At 36.2% G+C, this 25,928-nt stretch overlaps 2 protein-coding genes across 2 annotated transcripts in view; one reads left to right on the top strand and one right to left on the bottom strand.

Annotated features, from left to right (window-relative positions):
* Nucleotides 1–17,260, top strand: part of LOC127878285 (leucine-rich repeat-containing G-protein coupled receptor 6-like) — a 37,565-nt gene extending 20,305 nt beyond the window's left edge. The window contains 2 exon segments of the mRNA XM_052424805.1: nucleotides 13,415–13,659; nucleotides 17,239–17,260. Coding sequence (XP_052280765.1) covers nucleotides 13,415–13,659; nucleotides 17,239–17,260 — 267 coding nt within the window.
* LOC127878284 (uncharacterized) lies at nucleotides 16,930–23,374 on the bottom strand. The gene is made up of 9 exons (XM_052424804.1): nucleotides 23,235–23,374; nucleotides 22,710–22,989; nucleotides 21,113–21,896; nucleotides 20,650–20,856; nucleotides 20,244–20,474; nucleotides 19,852–20,090; nucleotides 19,264–19,529; nucleotides 18,566–18,814; nucleotides 16,930–18,105 (listed from the first exon to the last, which is right to left on the bottom strand). The coding sequence occupies exons 2-9, from the start codon at nucleotides 22,917–22,919 to the stop codon at nucleotides 17,517–17,519; spliced, it is 2,775 nt and encodes a 924-aa protein (XP_052280764.1). The 5' UTR covers nucleotides 22,920–22,989; nucleotides 23,235–23,374; the 3' UTR covers nucleotides 16,930–17,516.
* Between the last annotated feature and the right edge of the window lie 2,554 nt (nucleotides 23,375–25,928).

The following is a 25,928-nucleotide window of genomic DNA, read 5'->3' as shown; positions in this document are numbered from 1 at the left end:
TCTAAATTCTTTGCATTCGAGTTTAACTCGCCTTTCTTTTTATATCATTCCCTCAGGTGAGCGATCCAGGGCCTCTTTGCCCTCTTGTTTGTGTTACTTGTTTTTGTTGTTTAAGGACATGTCATTAACTTTAGTTCATTTGTCTTACTTTTTCTGAATAAATACTGAAGAACAGACTAAAACTCATAAGCTGGTATGTTGTTTTATAAATCATCTTTTTAAATTTGAATTTTAGAATTAGAGATTTATAATTAAAAATATCAGCTTTTATGCGAAGATTTGAAGCTCAACTTTTGTTAAATCTGAAATTGAACGTATTTTATTGCTCACTATTATAGTATCTGCTTGATGCATCACTGAAGCTATTAAAGTGTTATCTTGAACGCGCTTTCCGGTCCTTTAAATGTAAGATGTTTAGTTGTCTCTAGTGTGCATGTGCATTTTTTTGTGAGGAACTAATTTGCATTAAGCCAAATTAAATACCAAAACTAACCTACTTACATCGATGACGCGAAGAAACGAGCGTTTCAATCCTTATTCATGTAATTACAATTATCAGTCTGCATGTGCATATGCTTTCAATGGTTTGGCAAAGAGACAATATAATTTTGGATTTATTCGTGCATGAATTTAGTAAGAGCCTTTTCGACTGTGTACATGTCGCGAGTGGCATAACTAATCCAAGTAGTCCCACGCTTGATGATCGATTTCATCGTGCGCTTCGAGGAGGCAGCTCGCCCAGTCAAATGATATACCATAGCCAATCAGAATAATGTACACTAGTGAAACATAGGGCAATTGTTATTATGTTATCAACTGCATAAAAAAAACAAAAAAACTAACGTCAAGCGTTACTTTTTATATTCGCCGTGCATTTTTGTCGTTTTACAATGATGACTGAACGTATAATTGGCAATCAAATGCATAATTCGCTTTTAATAACAATATATATAGGGTCAGACCATAGACCAATCTAGGTACGTGTATCACAAGTAGACACAACTCATATAAAACTATACCGGCTCGTAAACAAATATTCAAATTGTTATGCCCCCGGTAGGGTGGCATATAGCAGTTGAACTGTCCGTCAGTCAGTGTGTGCGTCCGTCCGTCCGAAAACTTAAATGGCCATTACTTTTTCAATATTGAACATAGCAACTTGATATGTGTCATACATGTGCATCTCGTGGAGCTGCACATTTTAGTGGTGAAAAGTGAAGGTCAATGTCATCCTTCAAGGTCAAATGTCAAATATATGGCGTCTGTCCGTCCGAAAACTTTAACATTCACCAGAACTTTTTCAATATTCAAGATAGCAACATGATATCTGGCATGCATGTGTATCTTAAGGAGCTGAACATTTTGAGTGGCAAACGGTGAAGGTCAAGGTCATCCTTCAAGATCAAACGTCAAATATATGGCGTCTGTCCGTCCGTCCGAAAACATTAACATTGGCCATAACTATTTTAATATTGAAGATAGCAACTTTATATTTTGCATGCATGTTTATCTCATGCAGCTGCACATTTTGAGTAGTGAAAGGTGAAGGTCAAGATCATCCTTCAAGGTCAAATGTCAAATATATGGCGTCTGTCAGTCAGTCAGAAAACTTAAACTTTTTATGCCCCTGAAGGGTGGCATATAGTTTTTGAACTGTCAGTCTGTCTGTTCGTCCGTCAGTCCGTCCGTCCGTTCGTACGTCCGTCCGAAAACTTTAACATTGCCCATAACTTGTGCAATATTGAAGATATTTTGTATGCATGTGTATCTCATAGAGCTGCACATTTTGAGTGGTGACAGGTCAAGGTCATCCTTCAAGGTAAAGGGTCGAATTTTGCAATATTAAAGATAGCAACTCGATATTTGGCACGCATGCGTATCTCATGGAGATGCACATTTTGAGTGGTGAAATGTCAAGGTCATCCTTCAAGGTCAAAGGTAAAATATATGGCTTCAACCCGGCAAAGTAGGGGGCATTGTGTTTCACGAACACAATGCCCCTACTTTGCCGGGTTGAAGCCATTGACACAGCTGAGTAGGTGATTTCGCTTTAGTGAAAATTTTGACGGACGACGAAGAAAGACCGATCACATTAACTAGCCCTGAAAATGATCAACAAATAGCCCAATTTTGTGTCACATTTTAATAATTTTCCATTTCCTCATAAACGAATCATTTGACCATTAAAAAAAAATAAGATCGAATTGCAGAATGAACATTTATTTCAAACATGTAATATATACATGTACACTAGAGTTTCAGGAACAGAAAATCAAGTAAGAAAATACAAAATAAACATATCATATATTTGTGCCCGTGTAAATATTAACTATAAGATTTACAACAGTCATTTTGTTTAAAATATTGACGTTTTAAATGAAATGTTAATAAATCTTTTGAAAGAACCATATTTTGAAAGGAACAGACCACAATTTACGAGGATTTCATAACTAAATGACCGCCATGTTTTCAAACAATAAGTGACGTTTCATTCATTCTTTTGCAATCTAACAATGGAATGAAGAACATGAATAATCTGTTTTTGCCAAGTTTGCAATGTCTTTAAATGTGTACAACAATATGAGTGAATTTATTTTAGCAAAGAAAAAAAAACGTTTAACTACTTCATGATCAATTCCAATAACAAGAATGTCAATTTTGTTGTTGATCATCGACACATTGTAAATAAAATTCGAAAATATAACCACTTTTCTTTTTTAAGCATATATTTTGCATATGTAATTAGTAACCATCCAATATTTCAGTCAAGGCCAAGAACAAAGAAGTCGCACTTTCAATCGATTCAGGAGTTGGCAGTTGCTCCCGCTGCATTTCACACACATGTTCTAGGACGGGTATGAAGTCATCTTTACACCCAAACTGCGGTTTCTTTACAAAGTATCTCTCTTGAATACGATCAATGGTTTCCAATTCGCAAGAAAGCCGAATTAAAAATTCTCTGGTTCCATACGCCTCAGGCTGCTAGTACATTACCGTCGGTATCCCATTTGGTGCTTCCATGTGTCTTTGCTGCCGAATCCGATGAGAATTCCATAGATGGGTAAAATAGTTCAGATCATGTTGTATTAATGGTATGAAACAGAATCTCAAGCATTCTAAATACACAGGATCATCAATCCGTAGCAAGCCGCTGTGTACCATGTCCTTAAAATAGTTCCTCCAAAACACAGTAAAACTGACTCTTAAATTTACCCAAAAACGTTAAATTCTTTGATTACCAGTGGATCTCCCAGTCATATAATTGTTCATTCCAGACATGTTATCTCTGTCATTAAACCTAAACGCTATTTGCATAGCCCGCACCTAAACGTTTTCTGTCCCTGCATCGTCACGAACCAGACGTGGAACGCGACCAATCCGTTTCACAAAGTTAACAAAGATGCCCGCAATAATTCGATGGTCATTATTCGAATAACATGCCTCCAGCCATAACATGCATCTGGAAAATCCATCAACCGCCCCTTGTATAACAATTTCAAAAGTGGTTAGCGTAACATTCCCATCAATTTGTTTAGTAAAATAAGGGCCTTTATTGGTATAGACTATGCGTCGCAGGCGATGTGCAGACCTAAGAGCAACACCCTCAGGATCAATTACCTTCAATAACACCTTGTTGTTTCTTGGGTAACTTTGACATTTGTGATTGTGTTGACCAGTTTCCATATAGTTTTATAACCACATTCAGCCATCCCTCTTTTATATACTAAACGAATTGCTCGTATAACGTCTGGAAGAGGAGACGACGCGTTGCGTCTTTTTAGCCCTAACCTTTGCAGTATACGTTTCAAGTGACTCAAACTGAGAGCAGTGTTGTGTAGGAAAGCAAGAATCCACATAAATCCAGACGCGTATAGCCCTGTTTGTGATAACGCGAAATCCAAGCATCCCTTTCTTGATTTGAAAGTACAGCTAACGATGAGTCAACATATATCAGTACCACTACGACACAACTCTGCAATATAAAAAAGTTGTGAGTCGTTAAACACACGTTTTGCAAGTATTAGTTAAGGAGAAATATCTAAATGAATCAACCCAACGAACACATAAATATGTATTGTTTGCAAACAGTGTATGTTATTTTTACGTTTATACCAAGCATTCCTACTGTAAAAATGGACTGTCTGAGGTCTTGCGTGTTTCGAAAGAATATACCAGAAACTAAAATTCTGTTTGACGCCCGGAAGTCATGAACCAATGTTGCAATAATGTGATGATGTCAAAATTTTATGACGACATGATATGAAAAAGGTGTCATGGCGCAAAAATATAACTCATCTTGTCGACAAAAACTATGATTGCAAGTCATTTTCACAAATGCATGACGCCAACAATTATGTAGATTTGTCGACTTAGATCATGTCGACCAAACATATTTTCGGGAAAAGCCTGACACATTTACGTCGAGACTTCAACTTAATGTCGTTATGACGAGCAAAATTAAGGTGGGAAAAGCTACAAAACTATGTCGACATACCATGTTATTTTACAGTAAGTCGATATAAATTATTCCGGCATGACCACATTATTGGGGTGTACCATATACGTTTCCGTATACGACAAAACGTGTCCAAGTATCGACATGATAAGAATCGCTTTGCACATGAATAAGAAATGTGACCTTTATTTCCATCTTATATATCATCGATTTGAGCATGGACCGGGAGGTACAAAACATGTCTGAGCATTAAATATCCACAGGCTTTTATGTAATCAATTAACAGATTCATGTGTCATGATATCAATGTTTGATAAATGCTATTTCAATATGTTTGAATCTTAAGTGCTAATTGATTTCGTCATAAGGTGCAGAAGGGTGATAATCGTCATGTCAAGGTCGTTTTTTCAGAGTCCTTTTCGAAAATTTATAGAACGATTTGCAGACGCATTGTTACCAGGTTAAATAATTATATACACTGTTCTCTTCACAGTTATAATTATTAAAACATATTTTTAAATGTGTTTTTTTATATTTCTTAACCGCTGAGGTTGTACCACTTGCGCTTCTAGAATGTTTGAAGTAAAACGTGTTAATAATAACAGGTTCTATGTGTTTAAGATGTTATTTTGTTTCACGCGTTGTATATTCGTTGATTAACTGTTCTTGTTCCCGAACTTCTTTAGACGCAAGGAAGGAACGGTTAATTCCAATCACCAGAGAAGTTGTCGTTGTGCCAAGGATACTCCAAGACTGGAGCACTTATGATCTCACCGAAACCGACATGATTGATGATAATTGGGTTTGTCTGACAAAAACTTTAATAACCTCATTTGAGCCTGAACTTCATTTGGTACTACGAAGTCGTGATTACCTGCCCAAAGATGATGTTCCACGGCCATCGGACGAAAGCGACCAAACAACACCTAAACATTTTATTCCTTCTCAGAATGTTGTTAGAAGATATTCCACAGAATTTCCATTGGGAACATCGCCAAGCATCCGAACCGACTTACAATTACTTCAAAAAAGAAAAAAAAAAGACAAAATTATACAGGCATTAGTTACTCACCTCAAAAAACCTCTTTGACTTGAAGTCGACACTATAGTTAAACATAAATACCTTAATGACGACAACCCCGATTCTTTGATGCATTCACAACTAGAAGACCAGTTTAGGGATAATCTTTTACAAAATTTGACCCCTCAGCAGTCAGACGACATATATTGGTTTCGCGATACAGATGTTGTATTAGAAGACCTGACATCTTAAATAACGTTTAGTCAGCCACTTACAACTGAACCTTGTTCGAGTGATCAGCGAACCGAACCTTAAGATTCAGAAAAAGCCAAACCCCAAGAACCTGAAGACGATGAGGATGAACAACACGATGTATTGAAGTGTTCCTTAATTTCGAAGAAAGGAACACATCACCTGGACAATTTCACATAATGACACAACAGGCACCTTGTTTGGCCTAATGCGCAAAGATGTTTTCTAACACTCAAGCAAAAGAAACTAGACAATGTTATCGAATGTTATTGTTTAATAGACAGAAACACTCCACCAAATGAACCAATATAATCACTCCGCCACGACTCTGAAAGTGAACGACTTTCACATGGATCTAAAGACACACAATGTTGATTTTTAAGCATACTGTTTACAATTTATTTTTCTTATATGTTATATATGGAAGAACCCTCTATGAATACAATCGATTAACAAACAACCAAGCTACTAATATACAGTCTATGTTAGCACTTCATATGTGAGAAAAGATTGCAACTATACGGAGAATCATCTTTTTTAGGATATGTGTTCATTAGATGAGCTTTTTAATGAACTTGATAATTATACTTCCCAATAATGTGTATTAAATCTATATAATTATTGGTTGAAAACAATAGTGTTTTGCTAAAGAATGCTATTTTATTCTTTTAACTATAGACACATGCATTTTGTTTGGATGTTTTCTGGCCCTTATGTGAACGATTATTGAAGGATCTGCTCTTTTTATATTTTTTCCAGTTTTGCCTTTTTGTAAGTCTTTTTGCTTTACAGTATACAATACGACTTAGTATTAATTTAATTTAAGCGTTTACGCATCAGGGTTTTATAAATGGAGGATTATTCTTCTCGGCACAGTAAATATGTTACTATGAGGATATCTACTTCTGATAATAACTTTTACCACGTTTGAACAGTATGATTACTAACATCAGATCCAGTACCATGATCGGAATTTCACCTTGTAGAACAGTGTGATTTCTAACATCAGATTCAGTACCACAATCTAAAAGAACAGTGTTTTGTCTATTTTGAGATTCAGTACCAAGATCGGATGTTTAGTTTGAACAGTAAGATTTTTAATAGAAGACGAAGAGCCACGATTGAGACTTTGAGCTTGAAGCACAGTGTGGTTTCTAACATCAAACTCAGTACCACGATTGAGTTTATAAGCTTAAAATTCATTGAGATTTCTAACCTTAGACACAGTACCATGTTGAACATTTGAGTTTGAAAAATAGTGTGATTTCTTACCTCAGACTCAGTACCACGATTGAGCTTTGAGCTTGAAGCACAATGTGAGATCTAGCATTAGACTCATAAGCACGATTGAGCCTTTGAGCTTGAAGAACAGTGTGATTTCTAATCTCAGACTCAGTACTACGATTGAGACTTTGAGCTTGAAGAACAGTGTGATTTCTAACCTCAGACTCAGCACCACGATTGAGACTGAGCTTGAAGAACAAATTGATTTCTACCCTTAGACTCAGTACGACGGTTGAGCCTTTTAGCTTGATGAACGGTGTGATTTCTAACCTCAGACTCAGTACCACAATTGAGCCGTTGAGCTTGAAGAACAGTGTGATTTCTAAAATCAGACTCAGCACCACGATCGAAACGTTGGGCTTACAATCAGCGTGATTTCTATTTATCTCTGAATGCATTTGAACTTGTATCACACATTTCATGTTTTTGTTTCTATGCTGTGATCTTTTATTTTTATGTTTGCATTTTGTAACGGCTTCAAATCATTCTTTACCAATTTTAAAAAAGTTGAATTGTCTCAAGTTTTTCTATTTCTTCCATAAATAATTGTCCAGCTGGGAATACTTATGCAATAGTGTTAACGAAATGAAAATGTACCATTCGCTCTATTTGTATATAACATTGTTATATTGTAATTTCTAATAAACATGTATAAGAAATGAGGAAAAAATATGCATTTTAATCAAACAAAGTTCTTTTTGAATAATACCTAATGTATCAACTATTCAAAGATTACAATACTTTTTAAACTCATCATATCCACTAATCACATACCTTTATTTCATATTGCGATAAACTTTATGTTGTAAAACCAGCACTTTATGGACTTGAATTATAAGAAACTGAAGAAAGTGTAAACAGCTTTAAACACATTTCTAAATCGTTTAAGAGCGTGCTAATGGATAGGGCCATATTTACACAATATACGTTGAATAAGCTGTAGATGTGAACAAACATATCAAAGTGACCATACATAATTAACGTTTCACAACTACCGTATAAATGTAATGTTTCATATTGATTATCCCATTCGACGCATCAACACTTTCGATTATATTTTTATCTGTATGTTGATTTATTGCGTTTCGGACGAGAATTTTAATAGAAGGATGAAACGTTTGTTAAGGCGCTCGCAACTGGAAATAAAACATGAACAAAAAAGTTGACAAGGAACATCTTGATGATGGGTAACATTGAGTCTTGTGTCGCGTCGTGATGAAATGTACTTTGGATACTTTAAATTTTAGTTTTTGGAAAAACAATCATATGACATTGATGATGTTCATGATATTGCGATGATCGTTTAAGGATAATGCAGATAGTTTTGCAATTGATGACTGTGATGAAAATGCGTGTGTTCTATTGTGATTTTAGATCCAATCGGTCTTTCTAGATCTTTATGATAAAAACAACGTAAATAATGAAAAAGGGTATTGATTAATCAACACAATTTGATTATCGAATGAAGAAATTATCTTCATGATTACTTATATGTATTCATTTATTTACCCATTTTAAAATAATATACTATACAAGTACACATGATAGCAAACCATGATACAGCTGATCTTCATACAGAAAAAGAACACAATAACTTGTATGTTTAAAGATTGGTTTATTAAAATTGATAAACGTTTGTGCAAATTTCTTTATTTACTATCATGTTGTTATTCCTATTAATCAGCACTGCAATTTATTCGCATCAGAACAAATTTCCTTCCCCATAGAAGTAAAATATTATGCGCAACAGAACTGCATTTCCGACTTTTCGTGCCTGAACGTCCACATCAATTCCTTCGCATAAGAGCTTCAATTTTAACTCCTCAGAAATGAAATTCCTACTAATCAGATTGAAATTCATACGCATCGGACCTTCAACTAATTTGAATTCACCAAAAATCATCTGCATATAATGTTATAAAACATTAAAAATCATTATCATCATGTTGTTTGCCATATTTCGTATTGTACGAAATAAATACTCGATTAATTTAATTGGTCATCTATTTAAATTGTTGCGCAACAAAACTACAGATTTAATTTATTAAAAGCATGATTGGCAACAAAAACTATCTGGTATGGGCGACTTTTAAATGTCTTTTCTTCGAAGACGAGGAGCTATATTTCTTTACAGATGTCCTTCGGTTGGTCGGTTGGTCGGTAGGTCGATCCATAAGCATTTCGAGTCCTATCGACAAATATAGATTGCGATTTAACCTCCAATCATACATATTGGTATGATTTTCAGTTCCAGTAAAAGGTCATGGTCACAGAGGCTGTGTGTGTGTGTACTATATCTAAAGTACACGTTGACTGCAATCAGGCACGGTTTCTTCAAAACGGTCATCTTGAAATGGTTTCGTCTGAAAAACAAAAGACGCTTATTTATTTTCAGGTCACCATGTTAAAGTTCATGTCAAAACATCATGTAGAAAAAGGTTTCAGCATGTTATCTAGTGAACGCGTTGACATAAAATCATTTTAATAGGTATGACGGGACCTGAGGAAAAGATCAAGACCGCATACGCTTGTTACACAAAATTGGTTTCCATGTGATTCATAAAGAATATTTTCTTTCACAGACAACCGTTCAAGATTCTGATGGTTTACACGCAGGAGGCTCAAATGGTCTCTGAGGCACACATGAACAATGTTTTCACCTAACATATTAATAACATAGGATCATATGGATAAGTATGTATATTTGTTTTGACAAAGGATGACGCATAACCTTTTTCACATCAAGAAATGAAAGGTCAACTCAGACGGCAATGGTCGAAGAAATAAAAATCTTTCAAATCATGAAACAATAGCTCATACAGATGACTACGCTTTAGGATTTGGGAAATAAAAGTCATTTTCTCTGTTAGAATCGAAACGAGCCTTGTCTTCACCTCACCTATTATTGCGTTATCGTACCTATCTTATGTTTTCTTTAGACACAATGACATTTACTTAACTTATTTACAATTGTTAATTTCAGGCATTGACCATATTGTAATTTCTTCTAACCCACTACTTTTATATCAGAATACTAACTATAAAAACAAAATGTTTGGGATGATTACTAGGAAAAACTGGGATCAACGCCTTACAACGGTCTATGCCAAGCATTGTTTTTTTTTATCGGTTTTATGGCTATCAAAGCCTCAAACTTACTCCAGAATAAATACTAAACCAACGCGCTTCCAAAATGATTTTGATCAAAATTTGATGTAACTTTTCACACAGAAAATGAAAAAAATTACCAAAGTCAACAGGTGTATCGCGAGTCAAATATTAAACGCATAATTTTAGTGAAGTGATTTAGTTTAGTAAGTATCGGAAATCTATTTAAATGATTAGAGGTAGGTTTTAAAGTTATCAGTTTACACAGAAAGATGGTTCATATGTAAAGACAATACACTTTCAAGTTAGTGAAGTATCTCCAGAAATATGTCAATCAAACTTTATGTTAGTAAGATCGTAAATATGTTTCATCTACATAACAAAATACCTCTTCCGCTTACGACCGTTTAAGAATGAAATACGACAATATTAAAGATATGTATGGTAAATACGTTCTTCTTCATATACACAGCTCGAAATAAACTGTTGTAGTATTTTAAAACCCAGGAAACTCCACAATCTTTATCAGGATATCAATTCCTGTTATTGTCCTCTACTATAAATGTACCCAAACCTTTAAATAAGGAAGTGAACCGAGTATCAAAGGAATAATTGCTAAATTCTAAATCGTATGTAATTATTTTTTAAATTAAGTCGTCCGTATCCCTGCCGGGATTCAATTACAGGTATTACGAAATTGCGAAAATAAAGGCTGAGCGTGTTAACAAAAAGCAAATTAGAAACGGCTGACGTTGTACACGCTAAAATATTTTATTTATGGAATGTATTTCTCTTCCGTGTTTGATAATGTGCATGAAAAATCTTTTGTATTGCAAACAATCAACGACTTAGGTGCGCAGATACGGCTTTTTAATTCAGTCAATGGAAATATAAAACCTAACCATGAATAATATACGACAGAAATTGTTGAATATACTTTTATGTTTAGTATTATCTGAGTTATGAAATAACATTGCTTGATATATAATTGAGATTAATGATACACATGTGTCTCTATTAGTTTCCAGAAATAAAAGCTCGACTGCCTGATTGTAACCTAAATTGATCTTATACATTGTAGAAACAAAATGAAAACATAAACTGAAATAAATAAAACGTGCTGACTGTTAAAAAAAGCTTCTGACTGAATTTTATTAACGGTTTTCAAGCCGACATTATGTCTTTGATTCGCGTGTGTGGTATTCTTGGTATGCTACAAATAGTGGCTAGTTTTTCTGTTACCGCAAGAAGACAACCGTCAGGAAATGATGGAATACCGGAATTAATAATTTTTCAATGTGATTTTCCAATCTGGATAAGAGATTTCTACGACCGTTTAATGCCAGATATTAATGAAGAAATCAAATCTGAACCGGGAGAATTTTGTTCAAACATCAGTTGGACAGATATGAATAGCACACCATGGAACCTGGCGTATCGAAGAGTTGAAAGTTTTTTAATAGGTGGAAGGAGCGGTTATAACAATCAGTTAGTTATGAACGATATTGAAGGGGGATATCTTGGAAGAAATTTCAAAAATATTGTAAATCTTGAAATAAGTGATTTACCGTTGAAGAATGTAACGAAACAACTGTTTGAAGGAATGAACAGATTAAAACATTTGACTTTTAAAGTCAAAGTTGACTTCTTTCCCTTGGATACTTTTAGCGGATTATCTCAACTGGTGTGGTTCAGCTTCGAGGATTCAATGTTACGGGAGATTTCGTCTGCTCATTTCTGTCGCAATAACCAACTAGTCTTTTCGCAGTTAAGTCGGAATTTCATTACAACTGTCAATGGAAACCTCACACAAAATTGCAGTGGCTCTACAATTAATTCGTTAGATCTTGGTGGAAACAATTTTTCCTCTCTAACGGCTGGAATGTTTAAGGATTACAATGTGAATGGAGTTTTGCAGATTAGTAATTACTGAATATTTAGCATCCAAAGAGAAGTTTTTATTTGGCTTGAAAACTTGCTTGATCTAGATATATCTAATAACCTCATTACTGAATTTCATAACGGAACATTTTCCCCGATGAATAACTCAATCCAGAGAATACAAATAATTTTGTTTCTATTATAAATGTTGAGGGTATATTCGGAGGCCTTGATAATATTATAAGCCTGGATTTTAGTTCCAATCTAGTACATTCTATTGTCGGAACTTTTGCAATTATGCATAATTTATTTGAAATTAATCTTGCTAACAATCAATTGAAAACGGTACATGAGTCCTTGTTTAAAGGACTAGCACAGTTACGCAAACTCATTATTGCGAACAATTCACTAGCCTCGATTGATAAGAACGCATTTTCAGGTATTGGAGTTATCAGTCAATTAGATCTGTCACAGAACAGGCTAACGCAAGTGGACCCTAATCAGTTTGTTGATTTATTAAAATTAACATACATCAATTTAAGCAATTATCATATCACGGCATTAAATGAAAGCGTTTTCAAACATAACACAGCTTTAGAACAAATTATCTTAAACCACAACGACTTATCAGATGTAGGTAATCTAATTTTAAATTCGACTAACATTATGTCAATTAATATTTCGAACAATAATTTGAAATATTTTCCAACTCTGATATCTAAAGAAACATTAACTTGCACTGAAGATTTGTTTTCAAAACTACTATGTATAAATGGAAGTTCTAACAAAATAATAACACTGAGTTTACAGTGTTTATCAGGTATTCAATTCTTAGATTTTTCTGATAATATGTTAACACAGTTGCCTTCACTGTATAAGTTACCAATGCTGCGGGAAGTAAGTTTACGGCACAACAAAATTAAACATGTAGACGTAACATATGTTGAATTAAGAGCGTTAATAATATTGGACCTAGGGGAAAACCTAATTGAAAGTGTCTCTCCAAAGATCTTTCCTGAATCGCTGAAAATGCTTTATCTTGACCATAACAAACTCAAGATATTTAATAGCATGGACTTGTCATATTTGTCAACTCTAACATTAAGAGACAACCCATTGGAATGTTCGTGTGAAAACGAGCATTTATTTACCTGGATCCGAACCCAACACACAACGTCTATCGACAATGTAACATGCACTTCAGTTCAATCAGGCACAATAGCTATTGCTGCTAGTTTTCACCCTGACAATTGTGATTTATATCAGCGTCTTACAATTATAATTCCTGTAGCCCTGTAGCTGTTATTTTGCTCATAGATGTTATCATTGTCTTCAAATTTCGGCACGAAATCCAGGTTATAGACTTTTACAAATGGCACATTCGTCTCGACTTTCTAGTAAATTGAGGAAAGTGCAAACGCAAGAAACCCGATTACTGCCATACGTATGACGCTTTTGTTTGCTTCACTGATGAGGATACTACGTTTGTTAAAGATACATAAGTGCCTTTGTTAAAGCCAGAATTTAAACTTTGTGTATATTATAGAGACTTTAAAGTTGGCGATAATATTGCCGATGCCATTCTCAAAGGCATCAAAGAGAGCGCAGTGACCATGATATTGCTAAGTGAGTCATTTCTAAAGAGTCGATGGGGAATGTTTGAGTTCAGAGAAGCGCACCATCACATGATTTTTAACAACAACCAGAAACTTGTAATAATAATCATGGCACAGAACGTTCTCTCCCAAAAGTTAGACCTTACTCCGAGGAGCATTCTTTACACGAAAAAGTACATACAGTGTTGGGCTACATTATTTAAGGAAAAACTGTTACATTTAGTGGATTCCCTATCCTAGCGTCCAGAACCGCGGGAAGATGATCTATTGTTAACTCGTAGTTAAAATGTTTTACATGTTGTTAAAACTAAATATACAATATATTAATGGGGAAAAAACGCAATCGGATATGTTCAAACTGTATTTATGTGACACTTCATTATATATGGATTTGGTATTTATTTTTGACGATGCTGGAACAGCAGCGTCCAAGGTTTGATAACCAGTAAAAAATATCTTCACAATGGCGACCTATGTAAAAGACCGAGCCAGTCCGATTGAGATAACTCGATTTTTCAGTTACTTCCCTTGGCATTCGCCACTGCGTAGGAGATTGCTCGTTGATTTTCATTGATAATATTCTCCTAGCAGAGTTGTCGTTCGTGTTGATAAAGGTAAATATTAATAGAACAGCATATCCTGGGGAAACAGATTCAATAAGTGTATCAGAACGTTAATTTCAAATTAGTAATTTTACATCCATTTTATTTTTATGGACCAATGAAACAACTATATATTTTCTCTATTTTGTTTGATATTTGTTCTCGATTTAGTAAATAAATTGCGAATAAAAACATGTAAAATTAACTTTTCACGTGATCACAAAACTAAAGAATGCGAACGATTTCGAACCTGCAAATTGTAAACGCTGCACTGCTATGATATATATAGATAAAACTACATTTCTTTGCGTAATTGTCCGCTCAAAGGATCCCTGCAGATCTTCAACATCCCGGCCTTCCATAAATGCTTTTATTAAATTATATAATATGACTGAAAATAACTCACTATTATGTCAATTTTGACATATAATCACATATATCTAGGATGGTGCATCAGAGACTTATTAAAAATAAAAAATCCAATTATTTACATTCGTACCAATCTGCTATGTACCTTTACATTCGTACCCAAACCATCATTTATGTTGACTGAAATTAACACACTATTATGTTAATTTTGACATATAATCACATATATCTAGGATGGTGCATCTGAGACTTATTAGAAATTAAACAAGAGCACCGCCTTGCGGGTGCAGACCGCTCATCTATTTTCTTTTTAAAGGTGAAGGGACTCTCATTTTCAATCACAAAGGAGGGAGGAGTGGAGTGAAGAGGGGTGTATAGTGTGGGGTTGTGGACATTTATTACATTATCTTCCAAAAAAGCGAAAAAAAAAAAAAAAAAAAAAAATCGGGGGGGGGGTATAGTGTGAGGGTGTGGTGATAATTTGTGAGATGATCTTAAAAAAAAAAAAAAAAAAAAAAAAAAATCAAAAAAAAAAATTTGGGGGGGGGGGGGGGTGGGGGGGGTGGGGTGGGGGTATAGTGTGAGGGTGTGGTGGTCATTTGTGAGATGATCTTATAAAAAAAAAAAAAAAAAAAAAAAAAAAAATAGGGGGGGGGGGAGGGGGGGAGGGGGGGGGAGGGCACGGGGGATGGTTTGGGTGAAGTCTATTGTGGTATGTCAGGTAAGAGTAGTTTCATCAAAGTATCAATCAAATCTAATCATAAATAAAGAAGTTATGGCAATTTTAGCAAAATTTAATAATTTGACCTTGAGAGTCAAGGTCATTCAAAGGTCAAAGTAAAATTCAAGTTGCCAGGTACAGTAACCTCATGATAGCATGTAAGTATTTGAAGTTTGAAAGCAATAGCCTTGATACTTCGAGTGGATCGAAACACAAAATTTAACCATATATTAAAAGTTACTAAGTCAAAAAAGGGCCATAATTCCGTAACAATGACAACCAGAGTTATGCAACTTGTCCTTTTACTGTACCCTTATGATAGTTTGTGAGTGTTCCAAGTATGAAAGCAATATCTATGATACTTTAGGGGTAAAGTGACCAAAACATAAATCTTAACCAAATTTTCAATTTTCTAAGTATAAAGGGCCCATAATTCCGTCCAAATGCCAGTCAGAGTTACATAACTTTGCCTGCACCGTCCCCTTATGATAGTTCATAAATCTTGCAAGTATGAAAGCAATAGCTTTGATACTGTAGGAATAAAGTGGACCTAAACACAAAACTTAATCAAATTTTCAATTTTCTAAGTATAAAAAGGGCACATAATTCTGTCAAAATGCCAGTCAGAGTTACATTACTTTGCCTGCACAGTCCCCTTATGATAGTTAGTAAGTGTTGCAAGTATGAAAGCAATAGCTTTGATGCTTAAGGAATAAAATGGACCTAAACACAAAACTTAACCAAAATTGTCAATTTTCTAAGTATAAAAAGGGCACATAATTCTGTCAAAATGCCAGAGTTATCTAACTTTGCCTGCCCAGTCCCCTCATGATAGTAAGTAAGTGTACCAAGTTTGAATGCAATAGCATTGATACTTACTGAGAAAAGTGGAACTAAACGCAAAACTTAACCAAAATTTGCAATTTTTTAAGTATAAAAAGGGCACATAATTCTGTCAAAATGCACGCCAGAGTTATCTAACTTTGCCTGCCTAGTCCCCTCATGATAGTAAGTAAGTGTACCAAGTTTGAATGCAATAGCATTGATACTTTCTGAGAAAAGTGGACCTAAACGCAAAACTTAACCGGACGCCGACGCCAACGCCAACGCCAACGCCAACGCCAACGCCAACGCCGACGCCAAGGTGATGACAATAGCTCATAATTTTTTTTCAAAAAATAGATGAGCTAAAAATCCAATTATTTACATTTATACCACGTTGCTATGTACCTTTACATTCGTACCCAAACCATCATTTATGTTACCTTTGCTTAACATATATCGGCTTTTATGTCTAAAAATTTCAATATCAGACCTAATAATTGTGTACATTAATCAGTATTTGCCTTATATGATGACCTTGAAGACATGAATATAGGATTCTGTAGCCGATACAAAGATGCACACTTCATTCAAACAAACCATTTCCTTTTTTTAAGTGAAAAAAGGGTAACAATTATGATAAATAAACGAGTCAGAATACTGAGGTTTTGTTTTTGAGGTCTAATATAGTTTGAAGGTAATGATAGTGTCCTAATATTAATCATAAATCCTATAGTATAACAACATTATTACTACTATGTGTGTGCTTGTGTGTGATACAGAATTAAAAAAACATCTTGGTATCAATTTTAATATAAATATTAAAATCCATTCACTATGAAAACAAATAATATTCTGTGCATTATTTACATTAAAAGAGTTGCTGCTTATTTGGGATCCCCACCAGGATTTGAACCTGGATTTCCTCTTCACGCGAAAAGGTGTGTTTGCTTACACTATAAGGAAGTTCCCGTTAACAGCAATATTGGTTGCAATTATAAATGTCATATAAATTAACTATTTCCAAAAGTAAAGAAACATCAAATGTGTAAATACATTATTCGAAGCTTTAAAAAACACAATTCGTTCTCCCTCTGCTTTTCAAGGCAGATGTCACTTTACTTGTGACATGTACCATAATGGCTTGGGACCTTCTAGCTTTTATATATGCAAAACACAAATGAATAAACCACTGTGTAATTCTCAATAAAAGCTAGGCAGCATTAAGATTTGTTTAATTGTTACTAAAGTTGATATTAATTCTGTTGTCGTTAAAGTAAATGTTAATACTGTTGTTGTATAAGCCCAAAAGCACAGTGTCAGAAAATGCTATTATATCCAGATATTGTTTAAGTGTGAATGATGAATGTCCAGCTATTAATGTTTAACTTTTTTCATTTGGTTTCTTCTTTCCATAGCCCTTCAGCTTAAGAGCATCTATCCACTCTTCATAAGACTCTGATGACTTGAAGGGGCACCACCAATTTCCATAGTACTGTTTGTGCCCACCCGTAATCCTGTCCTCAAAACATTTGTTGCAGCTGTGGTAGGGCAGTTTCTTGTGGTACTGTCTCCGGAACTCCCCTGCCTGCTCAGCCTCCAGCTTCCTCTTCCTGTAATGCTTTGTAGAGTATGGCAGGTAAGATTCGGCTGGGGCTGAAATCGACGAAGTCAGTGCCAGGTCAGGGGCGGGAGCAGTCACAAAACGCACAAATGGGGCTGGTGCTATGGGCACCGGCACTTCATGGTTTACCTCATCTAGTGGCAGAATTCTTCTGCGCACTTGATGAATGAGGGAGCCTTTCGTGGTGATCTGGATGGGGAACTTGTGTGGTTCAGTGGTTCCCATTTCCAAGGAAACTGGCCTTTTAAGGGGCGCTGGCAGTGATTCAGGCGCTACCAGTGGAACTGACTGAAGGGCAAGTCCCTGTTCCAGCAAGGTTCTTTCTCTGCGCTTTCCACGAGCACTGAACCTGAAATCAGACAACTATATAAATTATAATCTATATATTTTTTAATAGAAACAAGAACAAGAGATGTGTTTGTCAGAAACACAATACCCCAAATACGCCGCTTTGTTTCTTTTTTTTACCTTTGACCTTAAAGGATGACCTTTACATTTCACCACTAAAAATGTGCGGCTTTATGAGATACACATGCACGCCAAATATGAAGTTGCTATCTTCAATATTGCAAAAGGTATAACAAAACTTTAAGATTTCTTAAAGTTTTGGGACAGAATGACAGACAGGCCAAAAACGATATACCCCCTTTTTGTTAAAAAGGGGCATAAATAGCCTTTCTTATGTTAATCGATTATTATTGTCATATAAATAAAGTAATATATAAATTGACTCAAAATGTTAATGAAATATTATAATATGCCGATAATATTTATGTATATGTGCACTGTACTAGTCAATAAATACCTACCAAGCAGTCAAGGTGCGCTGGTTTATATCAGACAGCTGAATGCGTGTATTCTGTATCACGCGCTGACTGTTGAAGACCATCTCTCTTATTAGGTTGTACTTCTCCAGTACTGTCCGCCACCGCGCCTGTTGAACGCCATCTTTGGTGGTTGAACCCGGAAAGGCTGCGCACAACTTGACCAGCAAGGCTTCCTGATACCTGTTACAGTCAGGCCAGGTGGCTGGGCCAAGGTGTGGGGCTAAAGCACATCTGTAATTGTTAAATATAATGGTTTATATTTTATGAATAATACAGACACAATAATAACAGAAATAAAACAGTGAAAATAGGTTTGATACATGTTGCTTATTTGCTAATAAATCCTGATAAACTTGTGGAACATTAATAACAAATGATGTGCTTGAGAAACACTATTTCCCCTTTTGAGCGATTTTGACCTATATATTTGACTTTGACTTTAAAGGATGACCTTGACCTTTCACCACTCAAAATGTGCAGGTTCATGAGATACACATGCATGCCAAATATCAAGTTGCTATCTTCAATATTGCAAAAGTTATGACCAAGGTTAAAGTTTTGGGACAGAATGACAGACAGACAGACAGGCCAAAAACAATATACCCCCTCTTCTTCAAATAAGGGTCATAACAAATTATAAATTGAAAATTAACTAATGTGATGTTGTGTAGTTTTCTTGCCTTCTGACACTCTGGACTCCAGGAACCAGCTGTATCCGGGTTGTCTTTGTTGCCTTGAAGCGTCCCTTGATCAGCTGGGTCTGATGTCGGTCCTTATATTTTGACGGCGACTGGTCGTAAGGGGACATTTTACACCACAGTTTCACGATGTGGTCAGCTTCTGCGTTGGTGATGGCCTTACTTTCCTTGTCTTTTAAATGAAACAAATACTCAGCCAGGTCCATCACATGACCATAACCTGCAACTCTGTCTGGTCCAATAGAGTCCTGAAAGCATGGATAATCAGTTGAGAAAGAAATGTATTAATGGAAAATAAGCAGAGCACTAAAAATTTAAAAGTACATGTGTTATGCTTATTTTGCACAGTTCCTGCAATTAAAATGCCAATTTAACATGCTGACTCCATAATATACCTATTGATTTATAAATGGGTGTAATCATAAATACACAAAGATATTAATGTTTATATTGAGTTATTAGTTTCCATTATTAATCAACATGAAATTGTAAAATTGTAATCATTAATGAGTGATCATTTGAGGACAGAATGCCTAAGTTTATTACATTATATCATTCATCAAAACCTACCTCAGCTTTATCCTCAACACGTTGGGAACTGCCAGCGATAGCCGACGCTGATGTAGCGGTAGTTACGGCAGATAATGATGAAGTACTTGCTGCAGCTGTTGTAACAGAAGCTGCTGTTGCTCTTGTCATAGAAGCTGCTGTTGTTGTTTCTAAAGAGGCACTCATGGTGGTAGGTTTGGCTTTGAGCTTAGCGAGAACGTTGTACATCTGCTGGCCATACACATCCTTCGCTGACATCTCTTTAAAGAATCAGAACAGTTTTGTTAAATTATGACATCTACTATAACACCCTCTCTAACTTTTTAACAATCAACATTTCTGAACAAAAGTAACACAAACATGCCATTAATTTCAACATGAAAATAAGTATAATCACTGTTCTCCTTCAATACCTGATTGAGACGGCCTGTTCTGCTGCATGATCTGCTGAGCCCTCTCACGACTCAAAGCAGGCAGAAAGGAATCCACTATGTGGATGGTTGGATCATTATCATCCATGGCCGCGGAGTCCTCAAAGCCCTCATCCAGAAGGCTGTCATCAGGCTCCACCTCATTTACAGGGTTTTTAGCACCTAGAGGCTTACCCGTTTGGTTGTATAGGTATTCGATACCTATCAGCTCTCCTGTAAAACAAAAATGTAAGAACTTAAGCGCTATATGATATAGGTTCATGTCAAGGAGTAATCTGCTTAAAAATGGTAATTATGCCTGATTTACTCCACAATGTACATCTGGTTTAATATAGAATAAATGTCAGAGAAATGTGTGAATAAAAAAGCAAATAGAAATTTAAATTACCAGTGTATTTGTTTGGTGGCTGGAATGTCGGGAAGATATCCTTGTTGAAAAGCTCCTGACTCAGTCTGTTGGCTGCTGTCTTCAATCTGGAGTCATACAATACAGTCTCCTTCTTAGTGCTGGTCGCAGCAATCTGCCGGTCTGCGTTCCAGCGCATCAGGCCCTCCAGCAGGTAAGTCTGGAAGTTGCTGGCGCTTGCACTGGTTCCTGCAAAACAATCACACAAAATGTTACTATTTAAGATCGTAACACTATTCAACGGAGTGATGTATGTTTCAACAAGAGATTAGTAGTATTATAACTAGTTTACATGTCTTTGTATATCTTTCATGATTGGAATTAAGAAACATGCAACAAATGGGGTTTTATTTTGTATGACATTGTACCTTAAAGGCTATAATAGCAATTAATATATTTATACCTTAAATTAAAACACAGAAAAAAGAACACAAATAAATCTTACCAGGAATGAATCGCTGTAGGTGGAGATGGAAGGACTCCAAGGAGGTAGATCCTCGTGCACAGCGATACACAGGCAACACCACGCCACCCTTCTTCAGCGTGCCCGTCTGAGTGTAGAGCTGTACACCTTTAGGGTCCTGGATGCACTCTACATGCTTCTGCTGCTGTTTCCAGAGCTCCCAGATACGCTCATGAAACAGTGGTACACCCATGGTATCCCTTCCTGAGTCACCACCGAACAACTCCAAGACAGCCTGGATACGCTCCCTGATGACCTCTGTGCTTCGAGTCATCCGACGACAGTGCAGGGACAACTCCTTACGGTCTAAACGGACAGAGACATCTGAGTCAGACGGGTCCGTGATGTTTGCTTGTATAAGCTGCTGCCTTTTAGCTTCTTTGAGAAGATTCAGGTCAGACTTGTCCCAACAAAAGATGGCTGCTGAAAGCTGACCCATAAATGTCGCGTACAGTCTGTGGGTGTCCGTTGTGACCCCAACAGCAAGACGCCGCATGAAGTGCCACACGTCTAATCGCACCACAAGGTCAGGCCAAGCTGTCCTGAAAATGTCGATCAGTGCTGACTTCCCGCAACAGTCGCAGTCTGTGTACAGCAGGATTGGTGGTAGGACATCAGCCTCGGAATAGCGTTCTTTCACCATGTCGTCTAACCCACACCCTTCAATTGATGTCATAACGCTCATTAGCACCTGGCCATGTTCATTGCCAACGTTAGTCGACCATGCTGCCGTCCGAGCAGCTTCACCTGCCAGCTTCTTGGTCACCTGAAATAAATGTAAAATAGTTCTAAGACAATTGTAATTTTATTCTATGGTTATTGTGTCTATTTTCTATTCTAACACGGCACGCGACTTGTTTTCTATAGACAAAGAAGGAAATCAAGTGTGGGTTATTCTGCAATAACTTATGGGCGGAGCTTAATGTTTCGAAAATAGTTCCCAATAAATAAAGCAAATATTGCAGTAAAATGCACGCGCTAAAACCCGCTCTAAAAGAAATGTAATAAATGTAGCCTGTATATTAATGTAATGAAACAATAAATTGTATATTTGGTGATAAGTGGCATAACCACGTCTACAAAGAATGTTATTTGTTAGGAAACGTAATTCAGAAAACATTTATAGCATGTCAGCTTTTCAGTAGCATCAATAAACGTGACGTCATTAAGTTTCTAAGATTGTTGTTTTCAATGAAAGTGACGTCAATTGCAAAATATTTATGAATGAAAATGACGTCATATGTTTGTACAATTCAATGACGTCACTAAATAGTGAACTTTGTACTGATAAGGGCGGAGTATTGAAAAATATAGTTCCATCCTAAAACTTGAACCAAATCAATCAGAATCGTGTTAGAACCAAAATAATATTTTTCTATGATGGTTTGTTGTCGAATAACCCACAATAAGTTGTGTAGATGCGTGTTATCAAATCACTCGTGCTTCGCACTCGTGATTTAAATCCTACGCATCTATACTCCTTACTGTGGGTTATTCGACAACAATACATGATAGAAAAATATTATTTCTTAAACAGATTCTAAAAGTGTATAATTCAATATTTTCTACCCATGTATACCTTCTTAGTAGAGTCCATCTTTAAAATTCGACCAAAGATGGATGTCAAAGCAGCCTTGACCTCTTCTGCTCGAGACAAAACCTCCTGATGGTAAACACGCAGGAACCATTGGTATGTTGGCAACTGAGATTGTTTGGGCAGCTCCTCGAAGACAGTTTTGGAAATCAACTTTGCTGTCACAGACTTGAGGTACAAAGAACAGTCGTTCATGTACTGTAGTTGTTGCTTCGTCCACCTCAAATTGTGAAGCTCAGTGATCTGCTTCTGTAGCTGAGTAGGGCTGTTACCGGAAACAGCAACATTTCAAAACTTGCACATGTGTGTGGTTCGTCTTAAAAGTTGTAAAATAGTATGGCTTTAAGACAAGGAGAAGCTCTATCTTCAAACTTAATTCTTTTTATGGAGACTTGGTGACTAACTGACAGACAGACTAACTGACCGACAGAGTGACTCAAATTAACCGTATTGTAAATTTCATTTGGGGAAGATATATACACATCTTTAGCTTAACAAAGTCATGATTACCTAAGCCTCGCTGACGCAACAAGTATATGACACGAGTGTCACATGCGCTATGGTACATCATCTGTACCGGAAACGTGGACCTGGTAGCCGGATCCAGCTGATCCAAGATGGCTTCACTCCAGCCTATCTGATTTTTCTTGCACTTGACACAGTGCAAACTCTCAGTGGCTAGAATGTAGAATGAATCTATGTCTAGCACTATCCTGGTCAGCCGGTACAGGCCCTGCTTGGTCAGATGAGTAACCTTGCAGAAGGGACAGGTCAGCGCCATCCTGCATAGCCGCAGTGGAAGCCACAGGAATAGGCGATGTCCAAAATATCTAAATATATAATTGACACCAAAATGAATGCCAGCACACACAATACAACACTGTAAAAAATAAAGGCAGTAGAAAATCATGCATAACAACACTAAAAATATACTATACATATTCTAGTAATAACATGCATACATTAAGAAACAAGAGCACCGCCTTGCGGGTGCAGACCGCTCATCTATTTTCTTTTTAAAGGTGAAGGGACTCTCATTTTCAATCACAAAGGAGGGAGGAGTGGAGTGAAGAGGGGTGTATAGTGTGGGGTTGTGGACATTTATTACATTATCTTCCAAAAAAGCGAAAAAAAAAAAAAAAAAAAAAAAAAATCGGGGGGGGGGGGTATAGTGTGAGGGTGTGGTGATAATTTGTGAGATGATCTTAAAAAAAAAAAAAAAAAAAAAAAAAAAAAAAAAATCAAAAAAAAAAATTTGGGGGGGGGGGTGGGGGGGTGGGGTGGGGGTATAGTGTGAGGGTGTGGTGGTCATTTGTGAGATGATCTTATAAAAAAAAAAAAAAAAAAAAAGAAAATTAGGGGGGGGGAGGGGGGGAGGGGGGGGAGGGCACGGGGGATGGTTTGGGTGAAGTCTATTGTGGTATGTCAGGTAAGAGTAGTTTCATCAAAGTATCAATCAAATCTAATCATAAATAAAGAAGTTATGGCAATTTTAGCAAAATTTAATAATTTGACCTTGTGAGTCAAGGTCATTCAAAGGTCAAAGTAAAATTCAAGTTGCCAGGTACAGTAACCTCATGATAGCATGTAAGTATTTGAAGTTTGAAAGCAATAGCCTTGATACTTCGAGTGGATCGAAACACAAAATTTAACCATATATTAAAAGTTACTAAGTCAAAAAAGGGCCATAATTCCGTAACAATGACAACCAGAGTTATGCAACTTGTCCTTTTACTGTACCCTTATGATAGTTTGTGAGTGTTCCAAGTATGAAAGCAATATCTATGATACTTTAGGGGTAAAGTGACCAAAACATAAATCTTAACCAAATTTTCAATTTTCTAAGTATAAAGGGCCCATAATTCCGTCCAAATGCCAGTCAGAGTTACATAACTTTGCCTGCACCGTCCCCTTATGATAGTTCATAAATCTTGCAAGTATGAAAGCAATAGCTTTGATACTGTAGGAATAAAGTGGACCTAAACACAAAACTTAATCAAATTTTCAATTTTCTAAGTATAAAAAGGGCACATAATTCTGTCAAAATGCCAGTCAGAGTTACATTACTTTGCCTGCACAGTCCCCTTATGATAGTTAGTAAGTGTTGCAAGTATGAAAGCAATAGCTTTGATGCTTAAGGAATAAAATGGACCTAAACACAAAACTTAACCAAAATTGTCAATTTTCTAAGTATAAAAAGGGCACATAATTCTGTCAAAATGCATGCCAGAGTTATCTAACTTTGCCTGCCCAGTCCCCTCATGATAGTAAGTAAGTGTACCAAGTTTGAATGCAATAGCATTGATACTTACTGAGAAAAGTGGAACTAAACGCAAAACTTAACCAAAATTTTCAATTTTTTAAGTATAAAAAGGGCACATAATTCTGTCAAAATGCACACCAGAGTTATCTAACTTTGCCTGCCTAGTCCCCTCATGATAGTAAGTAAGTGTACCAAGTTTGAATGCAATAGCATTGATACTTTCTGAGAAAAGTGGACCTAAACGCAAAACTTAACCGGACGCCGACGCCAACGCCAACGCCGACGCCGACGCCGACGCCAAGGTGATGACAATAGCTCATAATTTTTTTTCAAAAAATAGATGAGCTAAAAAAACAAACACATAATGCAGCCATTAAAGCCATATTGTGAGTTAAAACAGCTTCACTTAATGGTTTTTTAAATCATACACACCTGTCAAGTCTTGGCTTCTGGTTTGGTATTGTCTGGGACATAGGAGGGTCATACCAAAAACCATCCAGCTTTCTTTCATCCAGCTCAGGGTGGCCATTACTGCTGTAAGTGAACAGGGCTTTAGAGATCCACTGTTGGTCCACCTCTGGCACACAGGCGCGCCAGCTCTCGATGAAGGGAAATTCTGGAATTAAAGAAAAGTGTCTCTGTAATATCTAATATTTACTTATTTTGAGTGTTTGGAATTGGCAGTGTCATGATTTGGGAGGAACAGAAACATAAGCTACAACATTGATACTTGCAAGCCATTGTTCCAGTAATTGATTTCACATGAGAAATATGAGTTAAGTAATAATATTCTATGATGGTTTGTAGTCCAATAACCCACAGTAAGGAGTATAGATGCGTAGGAATTTAATCAAGAGTGCAAAGCACTAGTGATTTGATAAAACGCATCTATACTCCTTACTGTGGGTTATTCGACTACAAACCATCAAAGAAAAATAATA

Source organism: Dreissena polymorpha, chromosome 4 (genome assembly GCF_020536995.1).
Source record: "Dreissena polymorpha isolate Duluth1 chromosome 4, UMN_Dpol_1.0, whole genome shotgun sequence".
Lineage (NCBI taxonomy): Eukaryota > Metazoa > Mollusca > Bivalvia > Myida > Dreissenidae > Dreissena > Dreissena polymorpha.
Note: the sequence above shows the minus strand (reverse complement) of the source record. Positions and strands in the feature narration are given on the sequence as shown.